Here is a 24,311-nt window from a genome sequence, read left to right as displayed (position 1 = left end):
CATGTGTGTAGAGCTTCTTGTAGAGAGGTTGGTGTGACCAGGGGTTTATGGATTTGAGCTTATTGTGGGCTTTGGGAAACAGCATTTTGCGTTTGTAGGAGCTGCATGATTTGCATTTTCTTTGAATATGGCCCACCCCATCCCCCTTTCTCACAGTATGGCTTGTCTCAAGAGGCAAAAAGTTGCTCTTTCATCAGTATTGTTAAGTATGAGGCAGAACACAACTGGTTTATGTATTGTCTTCATATGCATTTTGAAAAATCCTAGTTGTATGCTGGTATAAATCTACAACAGTTTTAAGTGCTGCCTTGGCTATATTCCAGTATTTCTGGGAATAGCATTTGACCATGTTGTAGGTGGTGCAATATGTAGTTTAGTGTATTTTCTTACCTTTCTCTGGCACTCACCTAACAAAGGTCAAGTTGAGGGTGAGAGGGTCAGGAGAAATATATGGATGAAGCAGTGTAATAAAATAATTCAGGTAGGGAGAAGGTTCAGAATATTTCTCAGTGATTTGTACTGGTAAATCACACTGAAAATGTTGGTAATTATAAACTCTTCTTGGTGGTTATAGATGTCTTGTTTTCCCTCTCTACCCCCTCCCTGCCCTTTTATCCTTTTTTTTTTCTCTTCCAGTTGCCCCTCTTCCTTTAGTGTTTTCCTCACATTTAAGATACGTGACTGTAACCTGAATTGAGTTGTGTTTTCTTTATGAGAGGCAGGATCAGATGATTAGATGCTGGGGGGAAAAAAAGGAGAAATAAAGTGAAAGAAGGAACTGTATGTGGTTATAAGTGCACCACAGGTTTAAACAGAAACCTTACTACTTGAGTGGAGTCAAGGTGGGTTTAATCATTTTATGGCAATTGCTTCTTTTATACAAATCCCTGTGCAGACACCACTAAAAAGTGAGAACAGTATGTTTCCTTGAAGCTGATGATTTTTGTTTGGCATTAATTTTGAAATTAAAGGTTGTAGAAGCATAGAGTGTGGGAGAAAATAGAAAGGAGAAGGCTAATGGAGGATGAAGTGTTCAGTTCCAGTATTCTAGGCTGCACTGTGCAGAACGCTCCCTTTTAACTTTCTTACTGTAGTGGGGAATTGTAAAGAATGGGTTTTTTACTGATGCTAATCAGCATCTATAAATAAGAGACTTCACCTAACCACAGCAGAGAAGGGATATTTAATAGCTGTAGGGCATATTAGTCAAATATAACAAAAATGTATTCAGTGCCTGTGACCATCTTAGTATGTATATTTTTATGAATTAAAAAGGTACTGTTTTCTTTTCTAGTTTGCCTTGATCACCGGAACAGACTCCACAAGAGATGGTAAGAGGTTTTCGTGGGTTTCTATGTGATAACCTGGTCACATGTTATAGACAAAATACATATAAATGCTTGTATTGAACTGTGAGTGCAGACATGTAAAAATTAGATGTGAAAGTAGCTAAATTGCTTTGAAAATAGAATTCAGATTACAACAATGAGCGATTTGTCTATTCCTGGGAAGACTACAGAGGCATAACAGGAAAATAACAGAGGACTGATCATTTGCCTTGGATTTATAGCTTTTGTTTCCTTGAGGAAATCTCTTATTTCCATTTATTCCACAGCTGAAAAAGCACAGACACAGAACTAAGTTAGACTGAAAGTGTTCCTTTCCCTTTTCCACCCCCATGTAAAACCTTTCTGTAATTTTTTTTGACAGATGTATTTTTAAAATTCAAATGTAAGAGAGGTTTTCAAGGGTCACTTCCAACAAAAAGTAGTTGGATGAGCACCAGCATCACAGTTCTGTCTATATGAACTGGCTTTTTGTCTTCCTTTCCCCTAAATTAACAACTGGAGCTAGTCAGCAAGACAGATCAACCAACTGGATTCCAGAGCTTTCAGTAAAGTCCTCAAGGCCCTTTTTAGAAACATTTTAGAAGAACTGGAGATAATTTTTTGAGCTTTAAAATAATACATTGGCCTTTTTGGAGATATATAGAATGCAGGAGTTATCTGCTTTGGAGGCTTCATAGTGTTTCAAAACTGGATTTTTAAGTGTTTTAGTATATAAGGAATAGTCAAAATGTGTTAAAAGTAGCCTGTGAATGTATCAGATTTTATAACAGGACATTCTCATCTGGCTGCTGAAGAATGAGGAGTCAGTGTGACATTCAGGGAAACAGTAAATAAAACATTGTTCATCGTAGCTTTTAGGTAGTTGGATGATTAAGGATGAAGAAATTCCATATGGAAGGCAGATGCTTTTCTTGCACCCACTCATCTTGGGAATAAATTTTCCAAAATGCATGATTTTGTTACAGCACAATGTTAATCCAAGAGGGGAATAACAGTGGAGTTTTATCTCCACAAATTCTTTTTAAGGAAAGACAAGTTGTCTCCACTTTTAAATCATGTAGCTGAGCCTCACAGCCATTCACAAATAGGCCGCAGAACCATCTTAAGAAACACCAGTTTGTTGTGGTGGGTTTTCTTAATATACTCTGTTAGCTGAAGGTATTATGTTTCTGAGAGCATTTACCAATGATCTTAAAAAGAGAAAACAGTTATAGGTCTCATATGGGACAATGGGTTCAATTTTGCAGAAAGAAGAGCAGCATAAGAGTTACAACTGTTATTGCAAACTCACTAGGATTTGCATTATTTTCTGAGAACAAATGTAAGGAAACTAGATTAACCACTCTTGATAGTGTTAGCATTAAACTGAAAGTATTTTTTAGGTTTGGTTTTTCTGTTTTGCTTTGGGATTTTTTTTTTTCAGAGAATCATTCGTTTAAGGCTACTGAATGGTGCCAGTGCAGATCAAGAAAACACACTTAAAGAAAGATTTTTGTATTGTATGCCCTTTTAAAAAAACCACCAAAAAGCCTTAATAAAGGACTGTAAATGTCACATTCATCTCTGAAAACCTCAGCTAATCTTACCATAGTTTTGAGTGTTTGCCAAAACATGGCTTAATTAAAATTTTCTGATTTAAAGTACAGGCATTCTATTTCAGCCCAGATAAATGATTTTCGATGGAAATTATAATGTGGGAGAAAGGAAAAAAAAGATTTACTGCTTAGTTTACTTGTTCTAGACTCTAGTTTGCTTTATGACTTTAAGATCCTTGATTATCCTGCTTTTTGAGAGTAGGATGAGGAGGGAGATGACATGGCCTGTATGAAGAGAGCTTAAGGCTGAAGGGACTGTGGAGCTTTGTAGTTGCTGGTGAAATCTGAACAGTGTGAAACTTTTTTCAGGCAAACTGAGATTAGCTGGGAGACAGGAGAAGGTGTGTTACAGTATGTTTCCTTCTATAGAACTACTTTTCTGTGTACTTTATCAGTGGCATTTTATTGCCTCTTTTCATGTTGTTGTTGCTGATGAGTACAAAAGGGAGATTTACTGGCAGCTTGCATTTGGCTAAATACAGGGTTTTTTTGATCGAGGCCATGATGGATATATGAACTTGTCTAAATTGCCATTTGACCTTTTCTGAGGAACTTTCTTTGGCAGGCAGATGGAGGAAATATGCTACTGGATAAAGTGAATGCCTTTGTTTAATATGGCAGAATTTTAATCTCTGGTGTTTTCTGTCTGCTGATTTAAAATCAGATGTAAGTTGTAATACCTACACCTTGGAATGATTCAGTTCTTTTAACTCATGTTAGTGTCTAAGGCATTGTGGTATATATATATATATCCACACAGCATATTCCCTAAAAAGAACTGGTTGCCACTGTAGTAGCACAAACACCTGGGAAAATACCTTCTGGACATTACAGCTTCTCTATTGCGAGTTCTTCACTGGTAGTTGTGTTGATGCAAAACCAGACTCTCATAGGAGTAATGAAGTGTAATGCATGTGCACTGTGTTATTACTTGTCATTTTTTAAATCTGTCTATTTTAGCATAGGTAGAAGATGATTAAAAGGCAGAATTGTCCTCGCATTTACAGTGTTTCTCCCCTCAATTACTGTTTGTTTTTTCTCTCTCTTTTTTTTTTTTTTTGGGGGTGGTGGTGTGGGTGTTGGTTTTTTGTGTTCTTCCCCTCTCCCTCCTCTTTTGGCCACAGGAAGACACTGAGCCATGGTATTCTCACAAAGTGTATGCAAGATACTGGAGGCACTATGACTTAGCCATGGACTGGATGCGTAGACACCAGAGAGCCTACAGGAAGGCCATGGAGTCCTATTACCACCTACCCCAGCATCCTTCTGCAGCCTCTCCACACAGCCACTACTCAGGTTGGGATGGGAATGATCTCCCACATACCCAAATCTATTCTTCCAGCTGTAGCCCACATGGCAGAGCTCCATACCATGGGGGAGCTCAGCAGTACACAGGTGCCCACCAGGGGAGGCAGGATGCTGATGAGGAGTCAGAAATGGAGGAAGATGCCGAAAGGGACTCGGAAATGGAGGAAGACTCTGAGTCTGAAGGGGAGATAGAGTATGACTTGAGCAACATGGAGATCACAGAGGAGCTTCGCCAGTTTTTTGCAGAGACAGAGAGGCACCGTGAAGAGCTGCGTAAGTCCATGGTTGTTCTGTGTTTCCTGGTGGCCATAACATTGAGTGCTTGATGGCTTCAATATTTACAGGTTTTGTAAGAATTCACAGAGGTAGGCACTGCAAGCGAAACAGAATGAACTGTTGGGTGAACTTAAGTGCCATTCATTAGAAATAAGTCTCAGAAAATGCTTGCAGTTTTTTTTGTGAGAGAGAAAATTATGACTGCAAGAGGAGAATAACACTTTTGTCCAGAAGATATTATTGATCTCTAGTGCTGACGAAAATACTCCAGAATTTTTATGGTTAAATCTAGTTAATGTGCTATATGTCTGAGAGGGGAACCCACAGGAAATGTAGTAACTACATCACTGAACCCCAGAGTAAGCCTCAGTATATTTTATAACTTGGAGCAGCCATTTTGTTTGTTATTCTTTGGCCAACCCAACAGTAAAATTTCATGACCTTTTTCTTCTCTCCCTGCATCCTCCTCATTCTGTACTATATCACAAGTTCCTCTTTGTTTTGCATCTTGATCAGGACCCAAGTCCTTTAGCAGGGAATGTAAGCCAAAGACTTAAGATTTTTCTCAGGTCTTGATCCTCAGAGTTATTGATCATCTTTGTTTCTGTGAAATCCTTAAAAGCAAAGGACTATGCTGTACTTTATTCATACTTTACCCATGTCCAGATGTTGCAGAGAAATTTATCATCTGTTGTAAGAAAGCAGCATGGTGAAAATAACTTTTCCCACATGACTCCAGTAGGAAATATCCAGAATGAATGCTTTAGTTCTTTGGTCAGAGGGTCTCTAGTGAAGTGAAACAACTCAGCTTAACTTTGCATTTCTCATCAGTATGATGCACAGTTCATCTAGTTAGCAGAGGGAAGTGAGTTAAAAGAGCTCGGTGGTAGTGCTTGAATCCCTGATATGAATCGCTTCCTCATGGTTTTGCAGAATCAGCTTTGTGTTTTCTGTTGAAATGTTCCTTTGATGAGATACACAATGCTTTAAGATGCTGGGCTACTTCTGGAAATGCAGAACATTTTCTTTGGATTTATTTTGACTGTTATGCTTAGTGGTATTTGAAGGTGTGCAAGTGATTAAAATGGTATTCTGGAAATTGGGAAATCTGGACTCAGAGATGCTTTTTGTTGCAAATACCCTGTATGACCTTGGCATAGCTATTTAATCTCTTCTGACCCCTCTCTGGCTGCTCTTGCTAAAAATATGATTTGATTCTTTATGATAAGCAGGTAAATTGAGAAGAGGTTTGTGGCTTGGAATACAGATTTCACTTTTGTTCCTTCCACCACAGCAGTACTTGGAGCCTATTGGAATGATTAGGTCTCTGCTGTGTGCTGTGTAGTAGCTTAGTTCTGGGTAAGGGTAAGTCCATTCACTTCAGTGAAGGCACTGTTGCAGATTTTCATGAAAATTTAAGCAGGCTCTGGTCTTTAGCTACTGTGTGTCTCAGTTTCTTTGGTAGATTCCCTGATAAAGTGAGGATAGTACTAAATAATCACCTATAATTCCTCAAAGCATGAAAAAATAAACAAGTACTTGATTTAATTGAAATTTAAAAGTGCCACAGAAGTCTTGGGTGAATAGTGCTATCTAAACGTTAATTTTGTGAGCAGTTAAAAGTACAGTATGATCATGTTCAGAAATAATTTTTTTTTGTATAGTGGAGGGAAAAGGAAAATAGAATAAATGTTTTATTCTGTTGAAGTTTCTCAAAAGAAGAAACAAACAAGGAGGAAGGGAAAATCATTGTTTCCTTGATGGTGTGGAAATGAGCTGGTATGGAGACTGTGGTGAAGGTAGGACCACGCTACTGTAAGAGGTAGTTTTATTAATTTTCCTGGTTGCTGTTTATGAACAAAATTAAATTTAGAGGTTCATTAAGCTGCAGTCCATAATGACACTTATCTTGTATTTCATACTATGCTGAAGAACAATTGTCATTCTATATTGATGTTTGAGAAGATGGAGATAATAGATCCACCGAAGAAACCCACAGTTATTTAATTATTTCCTCTTTAATGCCTTTTCCTTCTAATTCCAAACTGCATGTCCTAAGCTGCCCTCCCTACACTGGGAGCAGATTTGTGGAGAAACTTGGGCACTGTAAACATCAGTAATGCCTGAAATTTAGGCCTCCATATCTGAAAGAGACATTTGTGATTGTGAGGTAAGAGTTTTAAGTAATCTTTAAAGAGAATGAGAATGTTTGGGTATGTCAGAGTGGGATATCAACAGAGACCTTGATGATCAGTTGAAGTGTAAGGCAGCTGTTAGGGAACATTAAGGCTGTATTTCATATTTTATTCCTCTGGCATAAATAAGGAATTCCAACTGGAATTCACAGCCTTTGACCACTGCAAATTGATACTCACTTGGGAGAAGACACCCAGCTTGCTTTTCTTTTAAAAGAAGAGTTTGCAAGAGTTTGAGACATGTTTATCTGCCACTGACGTGGGAATGGGCCAAATAGAAAGGGGAATTTGGCACGTAAGGGAGGGGATGCTAATCTTTGTGAAGGATGACTTCCACTAGTCTGGTATTTTTCAAGCCCTGCAAAATTAGGAAATACTACACGGTATTAATGCAGCTGTTTTGGACACACATAGTGTGAGTCTTGATTTTCCAGGTGAGATATAACTGGTTCCCCCCCACGTGATCCACGTCTCATCAGCATGTAGAAGGATAATCAAATGAGCTAAAATGAATCCCAGCTGATGTCAGACTCTTCACTTATAATGCCTGATCTAGACCCTGCTGGAGGTAAATGTGATCACAGACCTGAGAGGATAAGATTTTGCAAACTTTAACTGTGAAAGACTTAAATAGGTCTGCAGTGTAGGTGGGAATGAGATGATTCAGAGATCTTGGAAGTCTTTTCCAACATTAATGATTCTATGGTTCTGTGAAAGGCATTTTGCTTTGATAGTGACATACAAGCCTTAATGCTAATTGCAAAGAGAAATTTCAAAGATAAGAAAACCATTGTGCCAGACTGGCCAGAGAAGAAAACTTCAGTTTTATTTCATTTTTTGGTAACTGCCAAAAGCTGGAAGAAGAAGCAGATTCCTTACTTCTGGAGCTTTTGTTTTGTTTTGTTTTCACTGTGGGCAGTTGCAATGATTGACTGACTTGCACAGTAAGGACTCTGAAACTGGCAAACCTGCTGCATGATTTAACACTTCTGCAGTGATACAGTTCACAAACAACCTCTTTTAAAACAATCTCTTTTTTGTCGTTTAATTCATGTCAAATTCTTACTAGTTTTTATGTCATTAATGTAAGTTTTAAGTCAGGTATTGTAGACAAGTTACATGTTCCTGGAATGTCCAGAAGTAATTGTGAGCAAAGTTTTGCTGAGGTTGTATGAACTCAGACATACTAGTGCACTACAAACTTATGTCATATTCTAGATATATGGTGCATTTGGTTAAAATCCCTTACAGACAGTTTTGATTCCTTTGCTTTTCAGTTGATTTTTTTTCATATGCAATCATCATTATGTAGTGATTTTCTTTTATTAGAGGGTTTTCTTGTCAGGCTAGTGTGTTGTTCTGGTTCTTCATGTAACTGCTGATCCTAATATACTATGCATCTTGGAGATGTTTTTAGTTACATTTAAATGTCTTCCCTCTGACTGTTGAAAAGCATGAAGTTATTTTCCAGAGTTACCATACCTGTTGGACCTAGGTGCTGTACTGAGTTCTCCAGGCATCCTAGACATATAGGACTGAATGCAGTAAGTTGCCTTTTTATATTTGTGAGAATTAATAGGACAAAAACAAAGAAAGGGAGATTCACAAGCCTAACAATTCTGTAAATTGTCTAATTGCACATATTTATTACACTTTTATATTTAGTCTTTGAAACATGTAGTTTGTCCTTATGCAACTTTTCTTTGTTCCCTTTTTACATAAAAAGTGACTGCTGTAATTGAGTGACTACAGCATTGCAAGCACACTGAGAGCCATTCTGTAGTAGTTAACAGGCAGCCAGACAGTGTCCTTTATTTAAAAACAAAGAAAAGCAAGGGAAAGTACCATCATGTCAGTTCATTACTGAAGGATAATAGTCTGTCATTTGTTAATGCTCTGACTAGTTTTTTCCATTAAAGCTTCTGTTTGTATTGCCCACACATACCCTCCAGCTTTTCCCAAAAATAATGTTGTCTCAACTTAAAATTTTCATGCTAGATGGAAAACATTTTTGAAAAAAAAAAGGAAATGCTGAATGAAGATGTTTGTTTCAAAACTGCAATTTGTAGGTCTTTCCCTCGGGTTTCTTTTTCTCTGAAAGATGATAGTTGTCACTGCCTCCTCTGTGAAGAGGGACTAATGGAATTTTCCATGTTTTGAAACTTATTCGAATTGTACCAGATCCATGAAGCTTTAGTATTGTTTAAGACCTGTGAGCTTCTTTGGAAAATAGGATTTGATTCCAAATTTTTGCCACCATATTTTCTTTCCTTTGCTTTTGGTAAATGCTTCTCGCTTTCTTTGTCTGTCATTTCCTCCATCAAACTGTAGCTCAAATTATTGAGCTCTAAACTCCTGGTCCTCAGCATTTTTCTTTGTTTCTTTGTCCCAACCGTAAGCAGTGCGGATGGTGAACTTAAAAATATCTGCTAAACTTCGTTGTCTTTTTCAGCCTTGGCTGACAAATTTGTGACAAACCAAAAAGCCATTTTTGACATGGACTTCCACCACAGTCTCTGCAATATGTGTGGGTGCTTGAGAGGTGCTTTGGAAACATGCTCTTTTGTGAACTGAAGAAGAAATATAAAAGTCACTCCTTTTGTACCACATCTCTGATCTTGATGGTTGAACCTTTTTATTGTGTAGCAGCAGAGTCTTCTCAAGTGCACACACTGTGTCCAACGTAGAGGCTGTGTTATTTGGTGGAGTAACACTGGAATAACTGGAAGCCAGCAGCTGAGAAAATGCCTTCCTACTAGAGAAACAAGGAAAAGTGCCACAATTTTCACTGTTTTAGTATTTAAAACTAGTCTGTACTTGAAAAATTAGAGGGTCTGAATTGCGGTTGGAGAGCAGCGGTTGGAGACCAGCAGTTGGGCACAGTTTTATATCTCTTTCATTATAGACAAGGTTATCTTTGTACTAAGAGTATGAATTTGGGAACACAACCATTCCTACAACATGTCATAGTCAAGAAAATGTCCTTGGATCCTATGCTAGGGACAGAATTTGAGCTGTGGGGAATGTATAGCTTTGCTCTGTGAACCTGTGTCTTGCTGCTGCAGGAAGTAATGGAAGAGAGACACTAGAAAACTTGAGGTTCTGCCAAGGAAACAATGATATCGGTTTCACTGGACCAATGCAGTCAGAAATGGATATCCTCTGCTGCATTCTCAGGGGAGTTGTGTAGGAGTTAATATGTATACACCTGGAAATTATATGTAAAGTCTTTATTTGTATGTGCCTCAGACTGAGACTGTTTTGTTGGCAACTCCTGAAAGTACACAAGTACAAGTCCAGGCTTGCTGTTTTGCAGATAAGGGATGCCGCAGGTTTCATCTAGGTGGCACCTGGGGATGCTGTGGACCACACTCCCATATGTGCAGCATGGACCTTTGGGTGGAGCTGAGGCCTGGAATGCCACTTCCTAACCTGCCAGTGGCTGTACTGGTCTCAGTTCTTCCTGAGCATGCTCTGGAGTACTGACATTTGAGTTACAGCAGGTTTATAGCTGGGAGCATGGGAAAAGAAGTTCATGTGGTTCAGTGTAACTAATGTAGACATTGCTTTAAGAGGAATGCCAAGATGTCAAACACCTCTACTACCTCTTAGATTTGATGGAAATGAAGAATGCTGTTTTAATATGTATTAAACTTCAGGAACCTGTGTTTGAAATTGTCACCCTTTATTTGTCTAATGTGTTCCTGTTACTATAGGACATACATAGGACAAACGTTAGGTGACTTGTTGAGGGGTTCATCTTAATAAAGGATTTTGAGTACCTCAGTGGGAAGTAAGCCCAAGGCTGAAGTGGTAGAAGAATGAACAATATGATCTGAGAGAATTGTTCTTTACAGACCTTTTGCTTGACAGTTAACTTAGATGTCATCCCTGTTACCAACATGCATCTTGTTGACAACATTTTTGCTGAACAGCACAGGATTTGAGCTACCCTTTCTCACAGAGAGTTATTGTCCCTAAGTTTTCATGAGTCAGTAAGAGAAGTCTGGTAGTCTTGTATTGTTGCTGCTCTTGGTAAATCAGTGTGGTGGTGAAATTTCTTCTGATTGGACTTGTCTTGAGGACATGGGAATAAGATGTGCAGGACAGCGACTGGTCATTGTTCCTCTCAGCCGTGCTGTCCCCCACCATCCACGTGCTAAAGCTGCTTTTGATAACTGTTTCTTGATAGTTGCTGGTTGCAGAAGGATCCCATGGAGACAGATCTTTAGCTTGCTCTGATGGATTACCTACTGGAACTTTCTTTTTACGAAGAAAATACATGTGGTAATTTGGTTTTAGATGAGACAGGCAGAGTGTCAGTGCCTGTTTCGTGTCCATGCAGTTTCCAAGGTTTGAGGGTATTGCTGTGACATACGTGGGCTCTGCAAAGCTTTGGCAGAGAACCAACAGGTGGGCTCTAAGGCTGAGAGACAGTGTGTGGAACAAGGAATCCTTCCCCAGTCTAGTTGTAAGAGCAGAGATAGCTTTCAGAACTGTGTTGTGGAAGGTTGCTTCATATGGGAATGATTTGGTGTGGGAATATGCAGCCACTCCTTACACTCTGAAATGGTGCTAGTAATTTTTTGAAGGCAGGTCTGCCTGCTTGCTTATTCCACTAGCATCTGCAGCTGCTCTGAGTGGCTCCTCTAGTCTCCATTCTTTTTCCCTGCAGGGGAGCCTGTGAAAGCAGCTGCAGCTGCTGTGGAAAAGAGCAGGTGAGACCACGCTGACAGACACAGCTCTAGGGAAAAATGGCGTAAAAGCATCTCTGTGCTAATCACTTGACTTGGGCAGTCTGTCTTCACAGTTTATGCACTTTTCCATTTTCCCTAAAATTCCTCGATTACTGGTTCCATCTGGGTGCCACATGCAACATTTCTGGATCTCTAAATCATTTTACTTCGGAGAGAGCTCTGTCTCAGTTCTCTGCTGAAAAATCTGAATTCATCTGCCTTTAGCATGATACTTACAACTTTGTAAGTGGACAGTGACAGTGAGGGTTGTGAACTAGGTGTTTTCTAACATAGCCTATTTTGATACTGTCTGAGGGAACTATTGCTGTAGAAAGTTTCAGGATGTTCAGCACTGGAGTAATTGTGAAAAGCAAATGTCAGAGACCAGGGTAGAAACGGGTGTAATGATGATGTGAGCTTTCTGTGATCATTATCTACAAAATCTGCTCAGGAGCTACAACAGAGCATGCCAGCAAAATACTTCAAGCATTACACACTTTAAGTCTCTCTGTTATAAAGCAAACCTCTTGTACAAATTTGCTTGGAGACACATAATTTACCCCTGCTAATTTTAATGGATGCTGTTAATGCCAAGTCTGCAGAGGCATTGTTCTCATTTCAGCATCTCTACTGTGCCTCAGTTTAATCAGAAGCATCCAGAGAGAATTCACATCCATGGTCATTAGGGAAATGTGGGTGCTGTGGTGACAGAAACTGGGAGTTCAGAGACTTCTGTCTGCCTGGGTCTTTTCAAAACTCATTTCTTCAGATGCTCAAAATAAAGTGAGAGAGACAGGCAGAGGCTGTTAGGCTATACATCTCAGACTTGGGTGACCTGTACAGGCCTCTGTCATGGCCTTGGATGTGCCACTTGGGACTAGATCCACAAAAGCTTTCAACACAGGTGGAATTTAGAAACAACTATCCAAAATAATAATCTTTCTCTTCCAACCATGCCTTCCAGGAAGAAGGAAGGCTAGTCATTTATACCCAAAGGATGATGCATCTTAAATCGTAGGGTGCAAGGGAACATTGTTCTTCTTGTCTTTTCCAATAACTGGATTGAGTACCTGTGCCAGCTTGTGAGGTTGTCTGCTGTGTGAAGCTCATTACAGAGAATCTAGAGCACCTCCTGCTCTAGGTATTTGTGTCCATTTTCTTTTTATTTAAACCTGGGTTTGTGGGGTTGATAACACTTCCCTGTCTCTCAGGAAAATAGAGAAGGTTGATAACAACATACTGAGACACAGTTGTGCTGCAGCTATATGAAATACTCATTACAGATTGATTCAGCTGTTCATCAGTGTTAAAATTGTTGCTGCCTTCCAAAGTACCCTAAACTGTTCAAGTGGACATCAGAATTTCTGCCTGATATTTTCAAGGACATATGTTCTGAGTTATCAGAACACTGCTCCAGTACACTGAAATCGTGGAGGTAATGTAAAATGAAGGCTAAATCTTCAATGGATATTTTTACTGAATTAAATAACATGGGTGTTATACTATTGATTGTTGCTGTTCACATTTAGCTGCATAGTAATCTCCTGGGGTTAATTTCATTTGTAGTTGCTGAAGTGGTTGTTGCTCTAAAAAGTCAGCTCTGTATTCACAGAACTTGGAGAAACTTTTCCAAGGAATATAGGTCTCCAAAGAGCATGCAGGGCCTCAACTTTTATATGGCTGTTCAAATACTAACAAACCAATGCTGTTCTCTCGCTTTGCACAAGCCTTGCAGAGCACCTTTATTTCTAGGAGGTCTGCAATTTCTGATGGCTGTTGAGCAGAGGGTTGGAAGATTTAATTTGAAATTCATCAGTTGTCATTGCTTTGGGATTTTTGGCCACTGTTATGGTGGGAAGGAGGGTGAAAAATGCAGAAGAGTCCAGACTTTGAAGACTGCATCATGTGTGACATGTTGGAGGAGGTGTTGAGGTGGTAGATCACAGAGCAGCTGGCTGGCTTTGGAGGAGTGCAGGAAGAAGTATCTTTCTTCTGTTCTCTGCATTTCTCACTAAGTAATGCTAGTGATGTATAGGGATTTGCATTCCCTCCTTTTGCATTTTTCCCCTGGTATTAGTTACTGACCTCTGTCATTGACAGGCTCCCAGATGAGATGGGATTCTAGTCTGGTGGCTCTCCTCCTGTAAAGTCTTCATCAAGTCACTTAAACACTTCCTTCATGTGTGAATTACCCCACTGAAGTGCCAGAGAGGAGACATGGAGCTCCCAAGTGCTAAGAAGTAGACTTAACTTTCTAAAGGGTGGGATGCCAACTGCCTCTTTGAAAGGAGACAGTGCTCAGACTTCTGCTCCAGCAACTGACTCTGGAATTACTTCTGATGTCAAACATTTCCATTTTGTAGAAGGTACAGTAGATGCACATCTGCAGGTTTTCTCTGGCATATTTTTTCCCAATGTTTTTTGTTGTGTTTTTATACCAGGCATAGAAATTATCCTTATCTGTTTAAGTATATTTCATTTAATTTGCTAGAATGCTGAAGCAAGGTCAGAGGTAAACTAAGTTTCCAAAGCTACCTCTCAGCACTTTCTGTCACAAGTTGTGATATGTTTTACTGATTCTTTTAGTTTGACCCTATTTCCAGATGTCTTTTTCCAAATGGTTGGTCAGGGAGCACACATTGTTTACTAACAGCATGGAGAAAATGCATATTTACTTGCTGAAATTAATTTTATCTGGATCAGGCCGTGTTATTCTGCATGTCTTTGGTAATGCTTAATTATGGACCTGCCAGTTAACTGAAAGGTCAGTTCATAGCCTGAGTGTACTTCCAGAAAATAAGCAATATGGCTACAGGTTGCTCTCAAAAAAAAAAAAAAAAAAAAAAGTTTTTCAAATGTTTTGAATGAAGTAGTTTTCTCATACCAGGCAATAAAGCAAACTTGAATTCAGCACTGTAGTCTGTGGCTGGAGTCAAGAAAGAAATTTCAATATGAAGTTCAAATATGTGAGTTTGATTCAGAAGACTGACACAGGCTGCTTCCTTTCTTTTTTCCTGAAAGCACCAAACTTTCAGTACTATTTAGCTGTCTAGTGCTGTGTACCTCATGGAACACATTCTTCCAAGTGCATGTGCTTAATTTCTATTCAAGGCACATGTGCAAAATTATTGTGAAACTCATGTTTCCTCAGTGTTCTGATTTGCTTTTAAACAAGCACTTTTAAACTTGAACATTTCCTTGTTCAGTCTCCTCTGACTGAGCCATAAATGTATGTGTGGATATAGTTATATATAGATTTAAGTAATCCTTCTGTTTACTCTAGCAGTGTTGTCTTTGTCTGGCGTCAGCATTGTTGCCATCAGAGACAGATTGGAGTTGTTTTGGGGGATGGGAGTGCAGAGTCAGCTGGTCTGTATTTAATCTTATTGCTGTAGACTTGATCCTTACTAGAGGCAGCTGCCAGTGCTTGATCCTGTACTAATTTCTAAACAGTGGTTGGTCAGCAACTTTCTAGCTGTTTAATTCTGTCAGATGGCAGAGGTGTACAGTCTGGACACCTTGGTGCCTCTGGTGGGGTACAGACCCCTGAGTATGCTGGGCTCACCCATGTGTTTTCTGTCCTAGATGAACAAATACCTGATTATGAATTATGTTTAGAGCATTCAAATTTCCTGAGCAGGTTTTCACTTGAGGTTCCACTGAGCTAGCTGATTGCTTCATGTTTATGGGGTTAGATGGTTTCAGTGCACTTTCTGGTTGGGATAAGAATATCCCTTTTTAAAGGTTTCATTGTGGAAAGTAATAGAAGAAAATAAAAGAAAGGTGGTTTGGTGTTTAGCTGGGCAGTAACCAGTGGAGCCTAGTGCTAGTGTAAACATGGACATGAAGGCTTGTATTGTTTCCATGTAGGATCATTGGCAGTTTGTTTTGGAGACCACAAGACAATCCTTCTAGGTTTTTAATCCTATTTCTAAAACAGAAATCGGCTTCTTTATTCTCCAGTTAGTTGAATTACTTTCTGCCAGTTACTTAACCCTAATAGCAAAATAATGTGAGACAGTTAATTCTTTAAAACACTCTGGTAGGAAAGTATTAGATTCATTTTACAGACTAATTACAGTGAGGCATGTGGTTAATTAACTGGAGAGTGATACATACCACCCAGTAACAAACCTGAAAGTGGAACTCCTTGGTTCTAACATTACTTCTTTGCTTTTTAGCCATTTTCATTTCAAAGGTAATTTTTCTCCTCTTGCTGTATTGGTCATTACTTTTGCCCTGTTTCTGCAGAGCTGTCCTCTTTGAAATGTATAGAAAAATGAAAGAGAATGTGTCAGAGTACTTTAGATTTGCAAAATCTTTTTGCTGGCTGCTTAGACAGCCTGTTGCAACTGAGTCTGTCTTAGGGAGAGCACTCTCCCGCCTGAGACTACTTCCTACTCTTACCAATAGGTTTCACTTGAGCTCTGCTTCAGTGAACATTTCTCAGTGCCACAGCCAGGTTAAGCAATTTCTCTTCCTAGACATTCACTCCCGCTCTGGTGCTGCCCCTGAAGTTCAGCATGTGTGGTGCCAGGACACTGAACTGTACCAGAACTAAATATAACTTGTTGGGGCTGGGTTTGGGTTTGTTTGAGTGGGGTTTTTTGTAGGCTTCATTGTGTGGCCCTTTAGACAATTGCAGAGTCATCTTTGATGAGCCTGGGAGCTGAGCATGCAGCTAAGGGAGAAGGAGGGGAGCAGAAATTGCATAAGCCAGTTCTGTAGCTGAGGAAAGAACCATGGAACCATGGTTTCAGAGCACCAATAGCTTGCCAAGGAATCACATCTGCTCTTACTTCAAAGCCTGTAACAGAACATTTTCTTTTTCCTTGAGAATATTGTGTTGATTGTAGATATCTGTGGTGAAACATTCAGTTTCTTTTAACTCGTTCCCTCCTCAGCTTGCAGATGGAAACCTTGTCAGTGTGGATACTTGTGGCTTTACTTCATCATTTATTTTAGCATTTTTGGTAGTTCTCTTGCATGATGGTCATGACTCTGGTGACTGAAAGCTTAACATTGCAGGCAATTACTCCCACCAAGAGTAATTTTTATTCCAAATTAGTGTTTTCAAGCCAGCTACAGCATTTGATTTTTCTGTGTAGAGAAGACTGCTGGCACAGTTAAGATATGACCGAGCTGTCTTTGAAGATCAGACTTCTGTTAAAACAGAGAAGGGGGAAGTTACATGGTGTCATGTGGAAACCTTTTGTTGCATTTTTTGCAAGCACACAGTTATAAATTGACAGATAAATTTAAACAGAAGTCTCTTTTCCCCAAGCCAGTTTACAGCTAGAATGAGGCTGTTCATTCTGCTACAAAATCATCATTCTCTTCTTTCTTCCACAATTTCTGTAAGTTACTTAGTGTTCCAAAGTAACCCTCCAGCCAGCAAGCAAGACTGTGCTGTTTTCAGCAACCAAGAATATTTTATCTTTACAGATGTGGGGGTAAGTCACAATTGTATCTCGCAGGCTCCCAATGATGAAAACTTGTCCTGCAAAGCCTTGCACTTGATAAAGAGTAGTACTTGAGATGCCAGCCCTCTGGAAATCCAGAGCTCTGTAGAAATTAAACTCCTTGAATATCCTGTTTACAAATCCTCAGATTTAAATCCTTATTTTGTTAGAATTCCTTTAGGCAAGGATTTTGGTTTTCCCCATGGTATGCCTGACTGATGCAAGTATGGGCAAAATAAAATTGGTCTGATTCTATCATCTCAGGAAAACTAGTATGTAGGTTTATGGTAAAGGTATTTAGCTTTCCCAGGAAGATGAAGAAGCTGGCATTTTGCATTGCCTGTGTGGGCAGAACATGTAACACAGCAGATAGGCTTGTGGGAAGTGGCATTCAAAGAGGGAACTAGGAGTTTTTAATCAGTAGAGATGGGTAGTGTTTTTAACTCTGTTAGTGTGGGCTGCTCAAGATCAGCTCAGGTAGCATTTAAGACAAGATGAAAAAGCTCAGAAAGTGCACATGCAGCAGTAACAGAAAATCATTCATCATTTGAAATAAGCCAACAAATATGTGAATGGGGGTATAGGTCAGTCTGAAATCATGGAAAAGAAAAAACAGATCAAGACTGGGGAAAGTGCAATATTTCCTTGAAGAATAATGTGCTAACTAAGCAAGAAATTGAAATTGAGTAAGGGCATTTGACACTCAGGAGAAGCAGCCCTTAGTCTCTTGCTTTAACTACCCTTGTATGGGGCAGAGCGTGGCAGACTACAGTGTTAGCACCTAGAGCCCTGTGGAGAAGGCTGGCTGTCAGATTGCATATGATCACTGGCTACAGTGAGCTAAGGGTTGGATGTATAAATATTGAGAGCTAAAAATGGGAAGAGAAACTATGCAATGGTGTGTGTGAATCTTTCATTAATAGTCCGACATTGATAATTACCCTCCCTGCTTCTATCTCCTTTTAATGTTACAAAGTCTCTCCATGGAGATGTCTTTCTAAATAAGGGAATTTATTTGGGTTTTGTTTTTGAGGTTGGTTTTTTCCTTGTTTTGTTTTGTGGGTTTTTTTTTTCTTTTAATAAGGAAAGGATAAATTCCAGAGAGGGAATTTTTTTTTAATTAGTACTTAAGCTTCTCAAATGATATATCAAAGAAAGACATGTAAAGTGGATCAAACTTAGGGAAAGTGTGTGACATTTTCCATTTTATAAAAGAAGAGAAACAAGGCGTCTGAGTTTCTGAGGGCTTATGGGGAAAATCGCTTATGTCTTGAGGGGCTTAGGTCATAGTTTTGCTGAAAGTATGCAAGAGGTCATTTGTGTGCATTTGAAGCCCCAAATGCAGTGAATAGCTAATATACTAGTTACTGTTTATCCTGCTTTTGGCAGTCCCTGAGGATGGAGGTAATTTTCTGTATTTGTTCACTTTCCTTTTCAACGAGTACATGCCAGATGAAAAGTCATCCATAAAAAGTGAGAAAAGTGGTGGAGAGGGAAACAATAACTCAAAACTGTCTTCATAAAGGTCTGGAATCACTGATGATGTCCCAGGATGTAGTATGAGTTACGTAGAGGTCTCAATTTTTTTCCATCATGGTTAAAAAATTCTATTTACTGTGTTTGGAAAAAGATGTCCCAACTGGGTTTGGCCAGGTAATGATGACTTCCCAGCACAGCTAGACTTGGTAGGAATAAGTTAGTTCTGAGAAGGGCTTTAAATAGGGAGAAAGAGCATTTTTTAAAAGAAATGAAACTGACCATTTGGGAAAGTGGCAGCAATGCTTTTCCTTTGTACAGGAACCAACCACCATTGCAGTCGCCTTGCCTGCCTTGTGAATATTTGCAAAATACTGTTCCATTATTGGGGGAAGCTTGCTAATAGTGGAAGCTGAATGCTGTAAAAGAAGGGATGTTTATTTTAGTCTGTGTGAAGTGGAAGAAGAAACTACTTAGAATTTTGTAAAAATTACTTGTTTCACATTTATAACTTGGCAGCACAATGACTTGTGAATTTGGAGTGTGAAACTAATTTGAGAATGAGCTGGGGACTTCATTGCTGCAGGCTGAGAATTAGTGTTTTCATAATCCTTGCTACCCATTTCATGGATGAATATTTGGTGGTTGCTTCAGAGAAATTCTGGTTGCCTCTGTGAGCTCAGGGCTATAGGCACTTTATAATTGTGTTTGTTTTTTCCGTTGTCAGGTGCTTGTTGTCTTTTTGATGATGAGGTGGTTACTCAAGTTGCTTGTTTTGTATTGTTTTTAAAGTATACTCTGAGGTAATGGGAAGGATCTAGACTGCTGGAATTTAGAGCAGTTCTACTTCCCAACCCCTGCCCCACCAAAGACAGGTTAGTGTGCATCTCAAGAGGACAATACTTTCTCCAATCTCACCTATTCCTTATGTCTATGTTTGACTGGAAACGCTGCTTTTGGAAGAGCAGTAGTTTACATACCCATTTCATGACTTCTTTCTTTGATTGTCCATGATAGCAAATAGTGCTGCCAGCTGTGAGGATGGTGAGGCACTGGAACAGGTTGCCCAGAGAAGTTTTGAACTCCCCGTCCCTGTCAGTGTTCAAGGCCAGGTTGGATGGGGCTCTGTGCAGCCTGGTCTAGTGGAAGGTGTCCCTGCCCATGGCAGGATGGTTGGAACTAGATGATCTTTAAGGTCCCTTCGAATCCAGCCCATTCTGTGATTCTGTGGCTGTGGAGTTTATCACAGCAGTATCTCTCCACTAATAACTGATTTGAAAGTGCAGTGTATTCCACACAGCTGCAGTGTTATTACCAGCAACAGCTGCCATGTTCTGTGCTCAGTTAAGCCTTTGGTGCAAAAAAATGTGTGTCCCTGTAGCAGATTTCTGTCCCCAGCCTCTGCCTGGACTCTGTAGACCTGATTTATGTGTCTGAGACTCTGTAATACAATCACTCTGGGAATTTTTAAGCCAGTAGCTATGGAATAGCAGAAGTCAGGTTAGAAAGTTAAGGGTAGTACATCTGAAAGTACTTTACATCTAAAGTAAAACACATACTCCAGACGTTCATCAGGTAGTTCTGAGAATGGAACTTAAATTGGTATTTTGATTGTTGACATTGGGATCTGCAGATTTACAAACTCTTCGGTACTACGAAATGGAGATTGATGCACACTAAACTGTAATCCACACATCCATCATAAAGCTTCTGCTAGAGACCGATTTAATTTCCAAACAGAAGAATTCATTATCTATCTCCAGAGAAATTCATTTTTCTTAAGCGTTAGCATGTCCAATGAGCTATCAGAGAGCTTTCTGTGGCAAGCAGGCGAGGAAGCAGCTGTCTCTAGCATGCAGCTATGGAACTAATGAATGAAAAATTTCCATGGGCAGTACAGAAGTACAAGGAATTATCTTTGCGGCCCAAGAGAGTTAGTAAATATGGGTTCAGTTAGTTGCCTTACCAGAGTTTTGCTGTGCAGCCTACAGTGGGAAACATTGGTTTTCCAGCATAGATTTTTTTTTTTCTGTCTAACACTATTCAGTGTTATTAGCATCAAGTTCATGCTTAGAAGCATGTTACGTAGCTGTGTGCAGTGTGGTGTCCCAGGAAGTTTGTTTCAGTGGGATGCAGGTGGCCTGTGTAGTCACAGCCTCAGTGCTATACCTTGTCTTCACAGTGCTGAGCAGTGTTAGTTCCCTTAATTCAGACCTTCTGGTTAAAATGGCCTGACACCAAATAAATCTGACTCTTCCAAAAACACATATGGACTCTAATGTATGTTTCCTCGTGAGTTCTGGCAGTGCAGCCCAATTCAGGGGTGTGCCTTTAAAGCAAAATCACAGAAACAGCTCTCTGGAACAGATTGCTAATAACTCCTCAAGCTCTCCTGCTCTTCGACTACCAACACAAAACTGAATGGTGTTTCAAATGACAGGACAAAAGCTTTCTGTGTCAGACAAACAGATGCCAGAACTGAAGTTTCTGATTATACCATTTAAAACATCTATTTTCTGTGAATGAGGTACAGGGGATAATTCATTTAGGAAGGCTGACAGACAGTCAGTTGGCTGCTCTGTATTGTACTTTCCAGTATAAAAATAAACTGCAGATGTTTGACACAGATATATCAGGATACTTTGGGTTAGGGTTTGCAGATGTCATATGAGTTGTGAAAGCTAAATCTCTGCCTTAGGGGGGAAAAAGGGAAGAGGTACATGGCACCAAATACTGAGATGCATGTCCTGTGTATGACTAATGCATCCTAGCCTGTGGACACTGTCCTTTTTGATGTTTAAAAACCTGGCTGCTGTCATTAGTAGTGAGCTGTACCTGTGATGTGGTTTTGAGGACTGTCATTTGTTATTGGCAGGCAAAGGAGTTCAGCTGCCAGGTGATTTTCTGCATCTTGTAGAAATGTCCCCATAAGAGGGGAGTTTTGTGTAGCACTTTGCTGTTTTAACTGCACAGAGCATTATTTGCTTCGTTAGAGCAGCACCCAGAAAGTAGAGGTACGTTTGAGCATGCAGAATCCACTTGGGCTTACCGAAGAGAGTTTTTGTTGACAGATTGGTCCAAATGTTTTGGCTCTCTGAATTGTTTTGAATTCTCTTTAACAGACCTGGTGCATGTGTTTATGTTGGGTGCTGTTTTGGTTTGTGTTCAAAGCAATAGCAGTAAGGCTAAGTAAGCAGTTTTGAACTTTGCAAGTCTTGAGAAATGGATGAGGTTGGCTAGTTTATCTAAACACAATGCTTACAGCTGTGTTTCATTGGATGCACTTAATGGCAGACATGACAGACTGGTTTGTTCATTTTCATAGAGTAGTAACTGACTACATTTTCTCTTGGCTCTGGTTCGGCTAAAATTGCATTTCTCTGTGCATTGTTTTCTTATCTCAGCTGCTAAGTCATTTTATTGGAAACAACTCTCTTGCTTGCTTGGGTTTTTTGGTGGGGTTGTTTTTGGGGTTGGTGGATAGTTATATTTCATTGGGGTTTTTTTCAAAGTATGTGTATGTTTGGGAGAAATGAAGCAATGCTGATTTTTGCTTATTATTGATTATTAATTGTCCAGCACACAAATACAGAGGTTTTCTACAGTTTAAGGATTCAGTCCCAGAATCTTCTTCCTTTTTTCCCGCATCCCTCAGCCTGACTTTGTCATGGTATTTGGTAGGAATGTATCTTTATGCATAATGAGCACAGCAGGACAAGTAGAATGCAATTTGTTTTGTAAGTTGCAGAAGTTGGCTGCACCCTAAAATGTGTGGACTTTGGCCTTCTAGACCCAGCATAAGTATGAATATGTAATATTTTTTTTAAAAGTTGAAACAAAATGTGATTGTTGATAGCTCAGTAATTTACATCTCTTGTGGTTTATTTGCCTAGGGAGGCAGCAGCAGCTGGAAGCCGAGCAGCAGTACGTGGAGGCTGATCAAGACCTCCACAGATGGACGGAGCGTTCCGTGGAGCCACCTGCAGAAAGGCCTGGGGAGAGGAGAATGGCAGAAATGAAGAAACTGTATGGTGCTGAGGCTGCAAAAATCCAGGCAATGGAGGCTGCCATGCAGCTTATCTTTGATAGGAACTGTGACAAAAAGCAGCCCAAATACTGGCCCATTATTCCCCTTAAGCTCTGAGTACCTGCACTGTGCTCTGACCTGACACAGAACTGTAGGAACAGGTGCCTCAGTCAGGTTGTGAACAAACTGCAAATTTTGGTTTTGGTTAGGCTTTGGGGCAGAGTCTGGCAGGAACAGCCTGTGTTTCTTTGGCTTTTGTTTATTTTACACTGTCAGCTTCACTCACAATCCACTCAACCTACATATAGTTGTCAAGTAGTAATAGAAGGGACAGGAATATCGAACCTGTCTAAAGTCATAGTTTCACTCATTTGATACCCACTCACCTTGACCTTTCTTTCAAGAAATCTAATAATGTCTATATTCAGTGAACTGGGAAAAATTTAAAGTGATGTGAAAAAGACTATAGGAATTGTCTGCTCTTCCTCTGTAGAAATTTGAGTGATCCCACATTTTAGTCTTATTTAACATAATAGCATTTGGATCCTGTTTCACACAGTACAGCTGGAAGTGTTATGTCTGCTAATCTTGGATTTTTTTGAGAACCGGGTGCCCACTGGCCAAGACACAACTTATCAAATTACTGTATCCCAGACATTTGAGTTCTTTTTCAAAGGTTTATAATAAAGCAGGAAGTTTTTCTTCCAGACTGATACTTGCCTGGCAGGAGTTTGACTCTAAAGCAACATCATATAGAGCAATGTTTTAATGAAGGGGATGGTGGAGAAGCCTGATGTGGCCCTGTCTGTTGTTAGAGATCTGTTTAGCAGAAGAGAAACTTAAGAGGACACAGCATTCTTGGAATCCAGTGACTACAGTGATTTCCATCATTCTAATAAAAAGCATCTAATGGATTTGAAGGTTTAAAGAAGGCATATTAGTTTGATAAACTGAGGGTGCATCTGAAAGATGTATATGGAGGTGTGGAAGCCAGGTAGCCCTGAGGGCTATGTCTGTCTTAGGTGCAGCTTTCCAATGCTCACCTGCATATTTCATGCACATTCATCTGTCTTCTAGCAACATAGCGAGGTCAAAACTAAAATTCCAGCTTCAGTTCATGCCCACTGTGACCATTGTATCCCTATAGCATGTGTAGTTTATAATACACACCAGCAGCTGCTGTGCCCTCTGCAGCAGCTAGCTGCCACAAAGTAAATCTACAGTGCACTTTGGAATATCTTGTTCTTACTAGTAGTTACTGTGTTTTTTCAAAGCAGCATTTTCATTTTAGTTCCACCTCCTTCACTTTAGATGAAGTTAAATTGAACACTGAAATTAAAAGCCCCCAGTCTCCAAGACTTATCGCTGGTGTGATTAATATGAAAAACATAAGTGAAGCAGGAGAGGGAAAAGGATTATTAACAGTCCTACATTTGTCTTCACCCTTGGTTTTGGTGAGTTTTGTCAGCAAATGTGTTTTGTTTTAGTTTCCTTTCATTGACCAAATAAATTTTCTTCATAACACCTTGTAATTTACTTTTTTTAAAAATAAGCAAACTTCCATACTTAAGCACTTCAGCTCTCAGATGCTAAAGCTTTCTTTTAGCTGCTGTATTGTTTAAGGAAGATTGAACTTGGAGCAAGAGCAGTTTTAACATATGGAGAAGCAAAATGTGTTTTGTTTTAGTTTCCTTTCATTGACCAAATAAATTTTCTTCATAACACCTTGTAATTTACTTTTTTTAAAAATAAGCAAACTTCCATACTTAAGCACTTCAGCTCTCAGATGCTAAAGCTTTCTTTTAGCTGCTGTATTGTTTAAGGAAGATTGAACTTGGAGCAAGAGCAGTTTTAACATATGGAGAAGCACAAGGAGTCAGGACTTTC

At 39.6% G+C, this 24,311-nt stretch overlaps 1 protein-coding gene across 1 annotated transcript; it reads left to right on the top strand.

Moving 5' to 3' along the window:
- Positions 1-1,316: 1,316 nt before the first annotated feature.
- On the top strand, positions 1,317-22,541 carry GEMIN8 (gem (nuclear organelle) associated protein 8). The gene is made up of 3 exons (XM_009069420.1): positions 1,317-1,331; positions 4,069-4,525; positions 22,291-22,541. Exons 1-3 carry the CDS (start codon positions 1,329-1,331, stop codon positions 22,539-22,541), a joined length of 711 nt encoding a protein of 236 aa, XP_009067668.1. The 5' UTR covers positions 1,317-1,328.
- The last annotated feature ends 1,770 nt before the right edge of the window (positions 22,542-24,311 follow it).

The sequence above is a fragment of the Acanthisitta chloris genome, unplaced genomic scaffold, assembly GCF_000695815.1.
Source record: "Acanthisitta chloris isolate BGI_N310 unplaced genomic scaffold, ASM69581v1 scaffold41672, whole genome shotgun sequence".
NCBI classification, from domain to species: Eukaryota; Metazoa; Chordata; class Aves; order Passeriformes; family Acanthisittidae; genus Acanthisitta; species Acanthisitta chloris.
Note: the sequence above shows the minus strand (reverse complement) of the source record. Positions and strands in the feature narration are given on the sequence as shown.